This window comes from Phalaenopsis equestris, unplaced genomic scaffold, assembly GCF_001263595.1.
Source record: "Phalaenopsis equestris unplaced genomic scaffold, ASM126359v1 Scaffold000224, whole genome shotgun sequence".
NCBI classification, from domain to species: domain Eukaryota; kingdom Viridiplantae; phylum Streptophyta; class Magnoliopsida; order Asparagales; family Orchidaceae; genus Phalaenopsis; species Phalaenopsis equestris.
The window spans coordinates 2,055,739-2,068,684 of NW_018164666.1; the positions used below are offsets into that span (position 1 = coordinate 2,055,739).

General features: G+C 36.5%; 2 protein-coding genes across 2 annotated transcripts in view; one reads left to right on the forward strand and one right to left on the reverse strand.

Moving 5' to 3' along the window:
- LOC110023331 overlaps positions 1-7,748 on the forward strand; it is a 24,815-nt gene extending 17,067 nt beyond the window's left edge. The window contains exon 4 of the mRNA XM_020722683.1: positions 7,667-7,748. Within this exon, the coding sequence (XP_020578342.1) occupies positions 7,667-7,680 (14 nt within the window). The 3' untranslated portion in view covers positions 7,681-7,748. The remainder of the gene's footprint in view (positions 1-7,666) is intronic.
- The window catches only part of LOC110023333 (remorin-like), a 17,126-nt gene extending 9,255 nt beyond the window's left edge, over positions 1-7,871 (reverse strand). The window contains exons 1-5 of the mRNA XM_020722687.1: positions 7,802-7,871; positions 7,604-7,699; positions 6,472-6,754; positions 5,957-6,200; positions 5,803-5,884 (exon numbers count right to left, since the gene is read on the reverse strand). Of these exons, the coding sequence (XP_020578346.1) occupies positions 5,803-5,884; positions 5,957-6,200; positions 6,472-6,703 (558 nt within the window). The 5' untranslated portion in view covers positions 6,704-6,754; positions 7,604-7,699; positions 7,802-7,871. The remainder of the gene's footprint in view (positions 1-5,802; positions 5,885-5,956; positions 6,201-6,471; positions 6,755-7,603; positions 7,700-7,801) is intronic.
- Positions 7,872-12,946: the final 5,075 nt, after the last annotated feature.

The following is a 12,946-nucleotide window of genomic DNA, read 5'->3' on the forward strand; positions in this document are numbered from 1 at the left end:
TACTCTCCACAACTTCCATCCAAAACTTAATTACTTATCATTTTAAGAAGAAAGATAAAAAAAACTACTCAGAATCCATGGAGAAAACAAAACCACATTTTAGTTTAAAAGAAGAAATCATTGTCAAACAAACAATAAGTCTAGATTAAAACCAAAAGTAATCTAAAACAAAAAAAATAAAAACTTATCTCAAGTCCTCCACCAAACTCTCAAAACAAAATAACAAAAAAGATAAAGTAAATAAAAACTGTTCTTGAAAATCTCTCCGAACTAACTCCCAAGAAAAGAACTTTCAATACTTGCCAATATTTTCAGGACCCTTTTCTAAGTCATCTCTTCTTTCTTTTATAGTTTTCCAAGATATGTCTTGGGATCTCTTCAAAATGTGTCTTGATTCGATGTATTTGTTCAAGAGACACATCCTTTCATGATAATTTTCGTCCATGGTGGTTACAACCACCTATTAAGCCAATGGGTGCCTCAAAAACCTCTTTGAAATTCGTGAAAACCGATTTTACTCGTCTAGAAACTGCCACTGGTGCTTAAGCACGACATTTCGACGCTTAGGCGCGATCTTCTCTGTTTAACCGACGCTTAAGGTGCCAAAACTATTCTGCACAATTTTTCATTTTTTTGCTCTAAATTTGATCTTTTTTCACTCCTTTAAACATTTTTTTTCCATTTTTATTTGTATCTGCAAGAAAAACACAAAAATACCTTCCATTAAAGCACAATATCTCAAAAATAGATATAAAAATGTGTCTAAAAACATTATATATTTTAGGTGTATCATCACTCTACCACGAAACAATTCTACCGTTGGGTGTAAATTAGTCTTCATTACTAAAGTCAAAGCTGATGAGAGTATCGAAAGATATAAAACAAGATTAGTAGCGAAAGGATTTACTCAAACTCACGGAATTAACTATTAGAAGACATTCGCTCTGGTAGCCAAGATCAATTCTATTCGGGTACTGTCCATAGCAGCAAACCGTAATTGGCCCTTGCATCAGCTCGACATTAAAAATGCTTTTCTAAACGGTGAATTAGAGGAGGAATTCATGGATCTTCCACCAGGATTTGAGAAGAAGTTTGGAGAAGACAGTGTACAGATTGAAGAAGTCCTTGTATGGGCTCAAGCAATCTCCTTGCGCCTGGTTTGAGAGGTTTGGAAAGGTGTTTACAAAATATGAATACACTCAGAGTCAAGCTGATCATACTATGTTCTACAAACATTCAGAAACTGAACAAACATTCAGAAACTGGTAAACTCTCTATACTCATTGTCTATGTCGATGATATTATCCTTACAGGAGATGATGTCAGGGAAATTGAGAAATTAAAAGAAAGACTAACCACCGAATTTGAGATTAAAAATATGGGAGATGTGAAGTACTTTCTTGGTATTGAGTTTGTCAGATCTAAGGAGGGGATCTTTATTAATCAGCGAAAGTATGTACTCTACTTACTCAGTGAACCCAGAATGCTTGGGTGCAAACCAGCTGAAACTCCGATTGAACCAAATAAAAGGTTGCAAGTAACAAATAAAATCGATGGTGTCAATAAAAAACAATATCAGAGACTGGTGGGAAGACTAATCTATTTGTCACACACTCTTCATGATATAGTCTTTGTTGTTAGCATGGTAAGTCAGTTTATGCATTCTCCAATTACTCATCAGTTGGAGGTTGTCTATCGGATCTTTAGATATATGAAAGGAACGTTCGGAAGAGGACTACTGTTCAAAAAAATGAGCACTTACAGGTAGAAGCATTTACAGATGCAGATTAGGCTGGGAGTGTTACAAATAGAAGGTCAACCTCAGGGTATTGTACTTTTCTAAGAGGGAACTTAGTAACCTGCAGGAGCAAGAAGCAAAGTGTTGTGGCGAGAAGCAGCGCTGAAGCTGAATTCAAATCTATGACTCATGGAATATGTGAAGTTCTATGGATTCGAAGAATTCTCAAAGAGTTAAAAATTCATAGTCCGCCACCAATAAAGGTGTACTTTGATAATAAGTTTGTCATCGCCATCGCCCACAATCCTGTCTTTCATGATAAAACAAAGCACATAGAGATAGACAATCACTCCATCAAAGAAAAAATTGACAGAGGAGATATATGCATGGTGTATGTTCCCTCTATCGACCAAACAACGTATATTCTAACAAAGAGTCTTCACAAAAAATAGTTTGACGGTTTAGTGTGCAAGCTGACTCTAAAAGATATCTTCATGACAACTTGAGGGGGAGTGTTGAAATATCTAATTCAAATCACAGGATTTATTATCTTTCCTCTTATACAAATTTTATTCTCCTTCCTTATTTATATTATTTGATATATGTACCAAATTTTGCTTAATTAGTCTTGTAATGTAATAGAAAATAATTGAAACATATTTAGTTAGTTTCCTTATCTGAGGAGGAGGGACTCCTATATGTAAAGACACCTTGAATTGAATTAGTAATAAGAAACAAATTTTCACTCCAAAGCTGTTATACATATATATATATTAATATTATTATTTTTTCTCTTTCAATGAAATTTTAATTATTATACGTGCATTATTTTCTTCTCTTACACATCCTCAATTAGAAGTTTGCTTATTACTTCCTGCCTCGAGCATAAATCAGCCCTTAAAACCTATAAGCTCAAAAACCAGCATACAAGCTCACAAACCAGCCTGCAGCTTCACTGCCCTGCTCCGTACGAGGCCTCCTCGCCTTCTCCTTCATTTTCTATAGCACGCGAGCCATAACCTTAACCGCACGTTTGCCCGAGATCCTTTCTTCTCGGTTTCACGAGCACTACTTGATACGTCACCAATAAATTTTCATCAGCCAGCACGAATCTCGGTGTAATTTTTTAAACAAGAAACATTCAAACGTCGATTAAGAGTCATCTAGAGCTTCAATTTCAGCAAACTTATAGTCAAACTAATCGGCTTGGTAAGAAAGGGGCTTGATAAGATAGACCTAATGATATAAAAGTCAGTCCAATCCGAGTTAAATCAATCTCAGATCAAATCATTAAACCACTCTTGGAGGATTTTCAGATGCTTTTGAAATGTCAAACAAATGTCGAATATAGTGAGTTCATAGTCAAATCGAGCATCTCGATAAGACAAATCCAATGAGCCCAATATTGGTCAATTCCAACATCGTTAAGACACTCAAATGTCCATCAAACGTCATCTGATCAAGGGAAGCTCTTCGGACCGTCCGATCAAAATGGTTCATATTCCTGTATTAATTGCACTCAAAACACTATAAATAGAGTCTCACCTCTCACATGAAAGAATGAGGCTTGAGAGAGAACTTGAGGCTTCGAGAAGGAGCTCAAGTCCAAGTTTATCCCTGCCATCGTCGATCCCCGTTGACTACCATTGACCGTCGACCTCTGTCAACCACCGCCGACCATCGTTAATCACCATCGATCACCGCTGACCTCCATCGACCACCGCTGATCGTCATCGATTATCGTCAATCACCGTCGATCACCGCCGAATTCCGTCGACCACCGCTGACTAGACGTCGTCAGTCGACGTTGTAACTTAGAAAACTAGTAACCCTTTCCCACCTGTGGGACAAGGGGCACATGTAATCATCAACTTATAGTAGATTTTTACAACTGGTCAGACCCCGTGGTTTTTTCCCTTTACGGGTTTTCCCCGTAAAAATTTCTGGTATTATCACAGCTTGATTCATTTTCATCTAAATGTGTGTTGAATTCTCGCATACCGCTAAGGCGATAATCCATTACTCTATCGCAACGAATTTTCTAGCACACATCAGTTTGACGTCGTATGTGAAAAAGTTTCAATCCCACAACTAAAATACTTACGCAGTTTACTACATGACCACTAGACACAATGTTCGTGATAATGAAGTATCCCGCTCCAACACCTATCTTTCCAGGGAGCAGTCACGAAGCCAAGGGCAGCATGCTTCTTCATCTTCCCGCCCTGGAAGACGATATCCCGCCAACGAAGGTGTTTCGGGTCCTATTGAAATCGAATGCGTAGATTGGAGGAGTCTCAACTAGAGATCCTGCAGCTCCTACGCGGGGCTCAACAGCCGCTGCCTACACCATTGGATGAAATTCGTTTACCATTAACTCCGCGACGTACGAGAAACATACCGCTCGGAGGAACTCATGCCGACTCGCCTCCTCAAGAAGGAACACATCCCCTGTCATGTTGTGATGCTGAACTCCTAGATACAGCAAGTTTCACTCATTCATCTCGTGCAGCTCACCCGACATCGCCACATCTTCCTGTCATTCCAGATAATATCATTCATAATGAACTACCAACTGAGCTGGGCTTAATTTATTATTCTATTCAGAATAAATAATAATTTTATTTGTATATTGATTGTAATAAAGTATATATATCTAAAGTTTTTATGCATTACAAAAATGAAAAGTCTATAGATTTTAATATTTTCGGAAGAAAAAAAATAGTTTCGCCTGAAAATAAGGGGGCAACTGATACGTTACCAACAAATTTTCATCAGCCAACACGAATCTCGGTGCAATTGTTTAAACAAGAAACATTCAAACTTTGATTAAGAGCCATCCAAAACTCCGATTTCAGCAAACTTATAGTTAAATTGATCGGCTTGATGAGACGGACCTAATGATATAAAAGTCAGTCCAATCCGAGTCAAATCAAGTCCAGGTTAAATCATTAAACCACCCTTGGAGGATTTCCGGAGACATTTGAAAGGTCAAACAAATGTTGAATCTAGTGAGTTTATAGTCGAATCGAGTGTTTCGATAAGAATGACAAGACGAATCTAATGAGCCCAAGATTGGTTAATTCCAACATCGTTAAGGCATTCAAATGTCCATCAAACGTCATATGATCAAGGGAAGCTCTCTGGACCGTCCGATTAAAATGGTTCATATTCCTGCATTAATTACACTCAAAACTCTATAAATAGAGTCTCACCTCTCACATGAAAGAAGGATTCTTAAGAGAGAACTTGAGGCTTTGAGAAGGAGCTAAAGTCCAAGATCATCTCTGCCATCGTCGATCGCCGTCGACCACAACTGACCGTCGAGCATCATCGCCGACCTCTGTCAACCACTGTCGGCCACCGTTAATCACCGCTGACCTTTGTCGACCACCGCCGACCATTATCGACTGTCATCAACCACCGCTGACCTCCATCGACCACCGCTGACCATCATCGATTACCGTCGATCACCGTCGATCATCGCCGACCTCCGTCGACCACCGCTGAGTAGACTTCGTCAGTCGACCTTGTAACTTAGAAAACTAGTAACTCTTTCCCGCTTGTGGGACAATGGACATCTGTAATCATTAACTTATAGTGGATTTTTACAACTGGGTCAGACCCTGTGGTTTTTTCACTTTACGGGTTTTCCACGTAAAAACTTCTTGTGTTATCACAGCTTGATTCATTTTTATCTGAGTATGTGTTGAATCTTTGTTAAGACGATAATCCATTACTCTACCGCCGCGAATTTTCTAGCACGCTCAACGGAAAACCATAATCCTTCCGCACAGCACAAAAATCCAGCTAGCAGCTCGGCTCATTTGGTTGGAAGTCCTCAAGTATGAAATATTTCTCCAAGGCTATTTCGGTTGCTGAAAAAATCTCCCTAACCATCCTCTAAGATTGTTTAACATCTTATGATGAAGTTAGCTGCCGTAAAGTTGAGTATTGGTAATTTGCATTAGATTATTGAATGAAAAATGACTTTTTGAAAGCTTTCTGACTGAAACAGTGATTAATTATCATATGTAAATTTAACAAGGTGGTTGATGCAAAACCTGCTTCCTTTCCATTCGGCGCTTCGCTTTGGTTTTCTTTTCTGTCTGCCACTCTGATATCACAGACATCATCTTCTCATACCTGAAACTAGACAAGCTTTAACAAATGTTCAAGATAAAATCTTTTTAGTTTATTCTGAGTTAATAATATAACCTATTCTTAGCTTTAATCATCTCAGCCTTCTCCCAGGCATCTGCTTCTGTTTCTATTTTATCAAGCTCTGCAGGCTTTTTTGTGGATGTTGCTTTTGTTCTCACCGTAGCTTCTTTTCCGCTTTGAACCCTCTTTGTGAAAGTTGGCGTCTTTATAAGAGTTGGGGAGGCATCTGATTCTTCTCCAGCATCAGTGTACCTACTACCGTACTTTTCTCTTGCCGACTTTTCAACTTTATCTTTTTCTGGCCACACAGCATTGCCGACCACTTAAAAGTTAGAACTTTTTCACACTGATTAATTTAATAAACATGCATTGTAATGCAAATATTGGAATTATATTATGCACTTAGCTGTATTGATTTTGACATGCAAATTTACCTACAATTACAAATAGTGGCACTTAAATGTGAAATTCAAGTGGCAGAATTTATGCAATATTTCAGCTTGAGAAATTGAAATTGTGTGAGATGGAAGTTGCTTTTGAAAGTAAAGACGATTGCTATGATTATTAACCTTTCTGTTTCTCTTCCTGTTTTACTTCTTCACCGCTGAGCCATTTGAAGGACCAGTTGAAACTTTTTCTAGCTGTTCTTTCTTCGAGTTTGGTTTTGGTTCGGGTCAATCCTTCAACTGTTTTCTTCTGTTTAAATGAGTCTTCTTCCTCTTCCAGAGAGGTGATGGCGTAGGCAGTTGCTGCGACAACAGTTTCATATTCGCCATCACTGAGGTTCTCCAAGTAGCTCATTTGGCCCTTTATTGTCTTTATAGTCTGTTTTTTTTTATGAAGCTGCACAAGCTAATGTTCAAGTTGTTCATAAGAATATTATTGATGAAAAATAAATGCAAAAAATTAAAATTGTTTTGATAGAATGTTTTGTAAAATCCTTAATCACCCATACATAACTGCTGTTCTAGTCCTATACTTTTTTAGTTTATTCAGATTTCTAAGGTTCCTTTGATGGGTAAATGGATGAGTGATGGAAAATTAGATTTGTGATTGCTTGAAAATATATTGCTCTTAGCTCATGTGTAGATTTGGATCAAGTTATTTTGATTGATTTTTTTTTCCCCTGTAATAATCCTAGGTAATTATAAGCAAATGTAAGTTGAAATAGGAAAGAAACTGTTAGTTTTTACATTTCTAACATGGTAAATGATTTCTGAGGGGCATTTACATACATGCCACCCAATCCTTATTTATTTACATATGTAGCACCTAAACTTCACTTTTTTACATTTATACCGCCCAAATCTTTCATTTCACATTTAAATACCACTATTTATGCATATATAGTTTTGGTTTTAGATATGTCAATACATAGGAATTAAGCGGTATGTATGTAATGCTTCCAAAATTTTATAGGTCTAATATGCATCTAGTCGTTCATGTTCAGATGTCCGAATTTATTTATCAGCTTATGTGATTAACAGAAGTTCTAAAACCCAAATTCTAATTCAAAACCTATAATCATCATTGATTTTGAATCTGAGAACTTTTAGACAAATTTATCTTCGCCATATGCAAGTCATATAGAGAGGCCATCAACATGGTTTGATTACATCATGATTTTGCAAACAAAAAGAACTTGCTCTATCTTTCTGATCTCTGTAATTTACATTCGTACCGAGAAATTATAGAAAATACCTGTGGGAAAACTATAGTATATGCATGATGCTTGAGAGCTGCAACTTTTCTGCTTGCTTGTAGTTACAAGGGGATGAGATGGACTAAAGAAAACAGCTGGAAATATTTTTCAGAGAACAACATTTAGTGGTATGGCTTACCTGTAATGAGTGAGAAAAGAGTTGATGAGCCCTGAATGAAAATTAGATCTGCCTTTACCTGCACTGCAAGTTCAAATTTTTATCTGAGAAGTTGGTGGTAGAAGCAAACGATTCTCCCTTTCCCAATTATAAAGTCTGTGGATTCTCCATTTATGCTGCTTGCCTTTATTCTTTACTAGAAAGTCAAGTTGATGCCTTTCCTCTCTCTCTCTCTCTCTCTCTCTCTCTCTCTCTCTCTCTCTCTCTCTCTCTCTCTCTCTCTCTCTCTCTCTCTCTCTCTCTCTCTCTCTCTCTCTCTCTCTCTCTCTCTCTCTCTCTCTCTCTCTCTCTCTCTCTCTCTGCTTGTAGTGAAGGAAATGAAGCTGATCCTAATGATTTATGGTTTGATTATTGAGAAATATGCCAAAATGTTAGTGTGACTTTTTAAATGGGGCAATTTGAGTTGCAAAAACTATGAAAATATCAATTTCCCCATACTCTTTTAATATTTGTGGAAATAGTCCTTGGTGTGATTATTTCAACCCATATTAAAAGAGTACGATGACTAATATAATATTTTTATAAACTTTGAGATTAAAATGGCCACATGTACATAGTGAGTGGATTATTTTGACACGTGTGAATTGTTGAAAGATATGTTGGTATAGAAATATCATGTAGTTTGTTTTTGCTTATGAGCTTATGGGTTAAAAAATTATTTGAATATTGGTGTATATATCCTAACTTTGATGTCAAGTGATATCCAAACTAATGATTCGGCTTGGATCCAATGGCTCAACCAGTTTTTGATGCGCGTCGGTCTTCATCGTTCATACCATAGTCAATATAATGAGATTTGTTGAGTTTCTGTAATGGAGATTGTTGGGTAATGTGGAGACCCGGTTCACCGAATTTAATTAGCTTCTTAATTAAGTATCTCACTTATTGCTCAGCTACCGCACCCACCTACCTCTCACCTACCTCCCACCTACCGCTCTCATGGTTTCTATAAATAGTCTCTTTTGATTTAAAGTAAATGCAAGCCAAGCAAGACCAAACTAATTCATCTTGAGAGCTAAGAGAAAGAGAGGAAGAGAGAGTGAGAGGAAGGGAGAGAAGAAAATAGAGATTTTCTTGTAAACGTCGAGCGTTCGACGATATAATTCCTCGAAGTAGTAAAATTTTCTGCAGCTCCGTGGATGTAGGCAAATTTACCAAACCACGTAAATCTGTGGGTCGCTCTGGTGTTTTTTCTGCGTGCAATTTTTCTCATTCCATTTTTTGTTTTATTGTCGTCATTTTTCACAACAACTGGTATCAAAACAGTGGGTTCAAATCTAAGGAGAACGATGGGCAGAGGCAAAGTGATGATATCGGGGATCGAAAAGTTCAATGACATAGATTTTGCTTACTGGAGGATGCAGATAGAGGACTACCTCTATGAGAAGAAATTTCATCTTCCGTTATTGGGAAAGCGACCAGAAAAGATAGATGAGGCAGAATGAAATTTGTTTCATCGATAGGTTCTAGGGGTTATACGATTAACCCTATCGAGATTGGTTGCCCATAACGTCATCAATAAGAGGACTACTGCAAATCTCATTGCGGCTTTATCATGTATGTATGAAAAGCCATCGACGAATAGCAAGGTGCATCTAATAAAAAAGTTATTCAACTTGAAGGTGACGGAATGTGTGTTTGTTGCTCAACACCTAAATGATTTCAACACTATCACAAATCAGTTATCGTCTGTTGAATTGATTTTGATGATGAGATACATGCGCTGATATTGTTGGCTTCATTGTCAAGTAGTTGGAAAAACTATGAAGATGGCAATTAGCAGTTTTGCAGGTAAATCTAAGCTGAAATATGATGGTATTCGTGAGTTGATTCTGGTTGATGAGGTGCACATGAAAGATTCTAGTAAGACCTCGGATTCAAGTTCGACACTGATTGTTGATTTAAGAGGAAGAACACAAGATAGAAACTCAAACCGTGGAAGATCAAAATCAAAGTCAAGTCAACAAACAACCTGCTGGAATTATGGCAAGGCTGGCCACATAGAAAAGAACTGTAAGAATCCTAAGAAGAAGGAGAATGATGGCGCTAATGTTGTAATTGAAGAAATATAGGATGCACTATTTCTGGCAATTTACAGTTCTGTTGATGACTGAATATGAAATTCAGGGGCTTCCTTCCATATATCTTCCAGGCGCGAGTTAATGCGAAATTATGTTGCAGGTAACTTTGAGAAAGTATATCTGGCTGATGAAAAAGCTCTGAATATGGTGAGAATGAGAGACGTTGATATTGCACTCCCTAACAAGAGCAAATGGACTTTGCAAAAGGCCAGATAGGTTCCTGAGTTAAAGAAAAACCCATCTCTGTTGGGCAGCTCAATGAGGGTTGTCATTCGGTAGTGTTCTTAGATAACACCTAGAAGGTTACCAAAAGAGCATTAGTACTGGCTCAGGGTAAGAAAACTGACACACTATATATGACTACAGATTTACTAAAGCGAGGACACATGAGTCAGAGGTGCATTATGGGGAAGCAGTAGAACGTCAATTTCCTGAAAAGTAGTAGAGCGCCAAGGGCAAGAAAACCGGAAATTGTACAGACAAATGGTGGAGAACCATAGAGTTATGAATAAATCTTGCAAGATGAGAATTCGTGAGAATTCGAGCAAGTGAGAGCTGACCAAGTAGGAGGAGACAGATTTTTTATTAGGGAATCAGACTTGGGAGCTGGCAAAACTTATATCAAGGAAGAAGACATTACACAACTAGTGGGTGTACCGGGTGAAGACTGTGTTTGGTGGCAGTAAGAGGTACAAGGCTGAACTTGTTGAAAAGAGCTTTCAGCAGGGGCAGGATATTGCTTATGCAGTGGAATTTGCAAGCAGATACAAGAGTAACCCATGAAAGAGTTTGGTGGTACGAGACTACGTTGACGGTGATATGTCAACTGAGGGTGTTACTCGTGAGAAGCTGAAGTTGTGCTCAACTTCAACTGGTCTTCTGACATGAAGACGAGGGCTTCGAGTTACAGAGATGGATGATATCATGTTTGAGGAAAAAATCGGTACAACTAGTAGATGATGCAGCTAGTAGGTGATGCATTCAGTGTCCCAGTCTTCAAGTGGGAGAATTGTTGGGTAATGTGGAGACTCGGTCCACCGAATTTAATTAGCTTCTTAATTAAGTATTACACCTATCGCTCGCCTACCACACCCACCTACCGCTCACCTACCACATCCCACCTACCGCTCCCCTACCTCTCACCTACCGCTCTCATGGTTTCTATAAATAGTCTCTTTTGGTTTAAAGGAAATGCAAGCCAAACAAGACCAAACTAAATCATCTTGAGAGCTAAGAGAAATAGAAGAAGAGAGAGTGAGAGGAAGAGAGAGAAGAAAATAGAGATTTTCTTGTAAACGTAAAGGTGTTCGACGGTGTAATTCCTCGAAGTAGTAAAATCCTCTGCAGCTCCGTGGATATAGGCAAATTTGCCGAACCATGTAAATCTGTGTGTTGCTAGTATTTTTCTGTGTGCAATTTTTCTCGTTCCATTTTTCGCTTTATTGTCGTCGTTTTTGAGGCAGCTGATATGAATTTTCTTATTTTAGCTGCTTTTTATTAGAAGTATTATTATTATTTTACTAAGCTTATGTCAAATATTTTATCTTCAGTTTTAATGATAGACTAAAAGAATAAAATAATGAAAATTAATTAATAAAACATTGATGGTTTTGTTCTCTTGATGTTGTTGATTTTGTTATGGTTTGATTGTAGGCATGTTACTTTGATTATTTTAAGTATATGACATTTATATGGGATATATCATTATGATATTATATCTTAAATATATACACACAAATGTGGATAATAATTATGCAAATTAAACAAATCTTAAATGAATTGATATAAGTATGATTTTACTTAAATTACTTATAAAATAAGAAATATATTTAAATTTATTAAATACCATAAATTCAATTCATGAAAAATTAATTGCATGATATTATTAATTATGAAATAGATACCATATAAGTCTTTATGTATTTATATTTCTTACATTTAGTATCATAAATTTATGCATGAAAATATTTATTTTATTAAGAAAAAACAACCGTAATAATTTTGATGTGATGTCAGAGACGTGTGTTGTGTTATATTATAAATATAAAAGTGTAAATGTTAAATTTATAAATACATAAAATTATGCGGTATGTATGTTAAATTTAGTAGTAAGACAGATGATGGGGGGCTGATGGCAATCGAATAGTGGTGGTGGGATAACGATGGACTTAGGACGGTGATTGGGTGGTTGTAGTCTAATGACGATAATAAGCCAACATTGGTAGTCAAAATGCAATAATTAGGAGGCGGCGACTGCAATTCAAAGATGGTGGGATGTCACTGCGAAGCTTTGACATTCATCAAACATTTAAGCTCTCTTTCATCTATATTTATAATTTTTTCGGAGCTGGATATTTTGTAAATACAGCTAAATTTTGATTGATTATAAAATAAGTTATTAATATTTTAACTATTTAATGATATTGAAACCACATAATTTCAAGTCCTTTAATTTTATTTCATTGAGACGCTCAATTTGTAAATAAAAATACAAAATCTAAAGATTAATTAATCCTTTAACTAATATCCTAAAAATTCCAATTGTGCTTTATGTGTGATTTGAGCTTGTATGTTGTTGGATTGTGTTGCTTTTGATGCCAATGGATTTGTCTCATAGTCTTGCAATATAAATATAAATTTATTAAATTTGGAGTTTGATTGTTGGTGGTTGTGATTTTGTAAGTTTCAATATGAATATTTAAATAGGCTTTTTGGGGGCAAGATATGATTTTAGTAAATTATAATGTGCAACATCTTCTAAGACATCATTGCGAATATCTCCTAAGTGTGATGAACCAAATAAGGTTTTTCTCAATTACAATCTCATATTTGTGCGGTGGGTGCATCAATTAGAGACAAAATGGTTGTAAAATTTAGCTTTTGATTATTCAAGTTAGACTAGAGTTCATTATAGGGATTATGTTGTATTTCAAATATGTCAAATTAAGTTTAAAATATGAATAATAATTTCAATGACCTCAAAAATTGGTATGGTCTTTCATGATAAGTATAATTCATTACAAGTGAGTTTTCAGGATTTATTAATCCTTCATTATAAACCTCCCAAATCCGGCTATAAATAG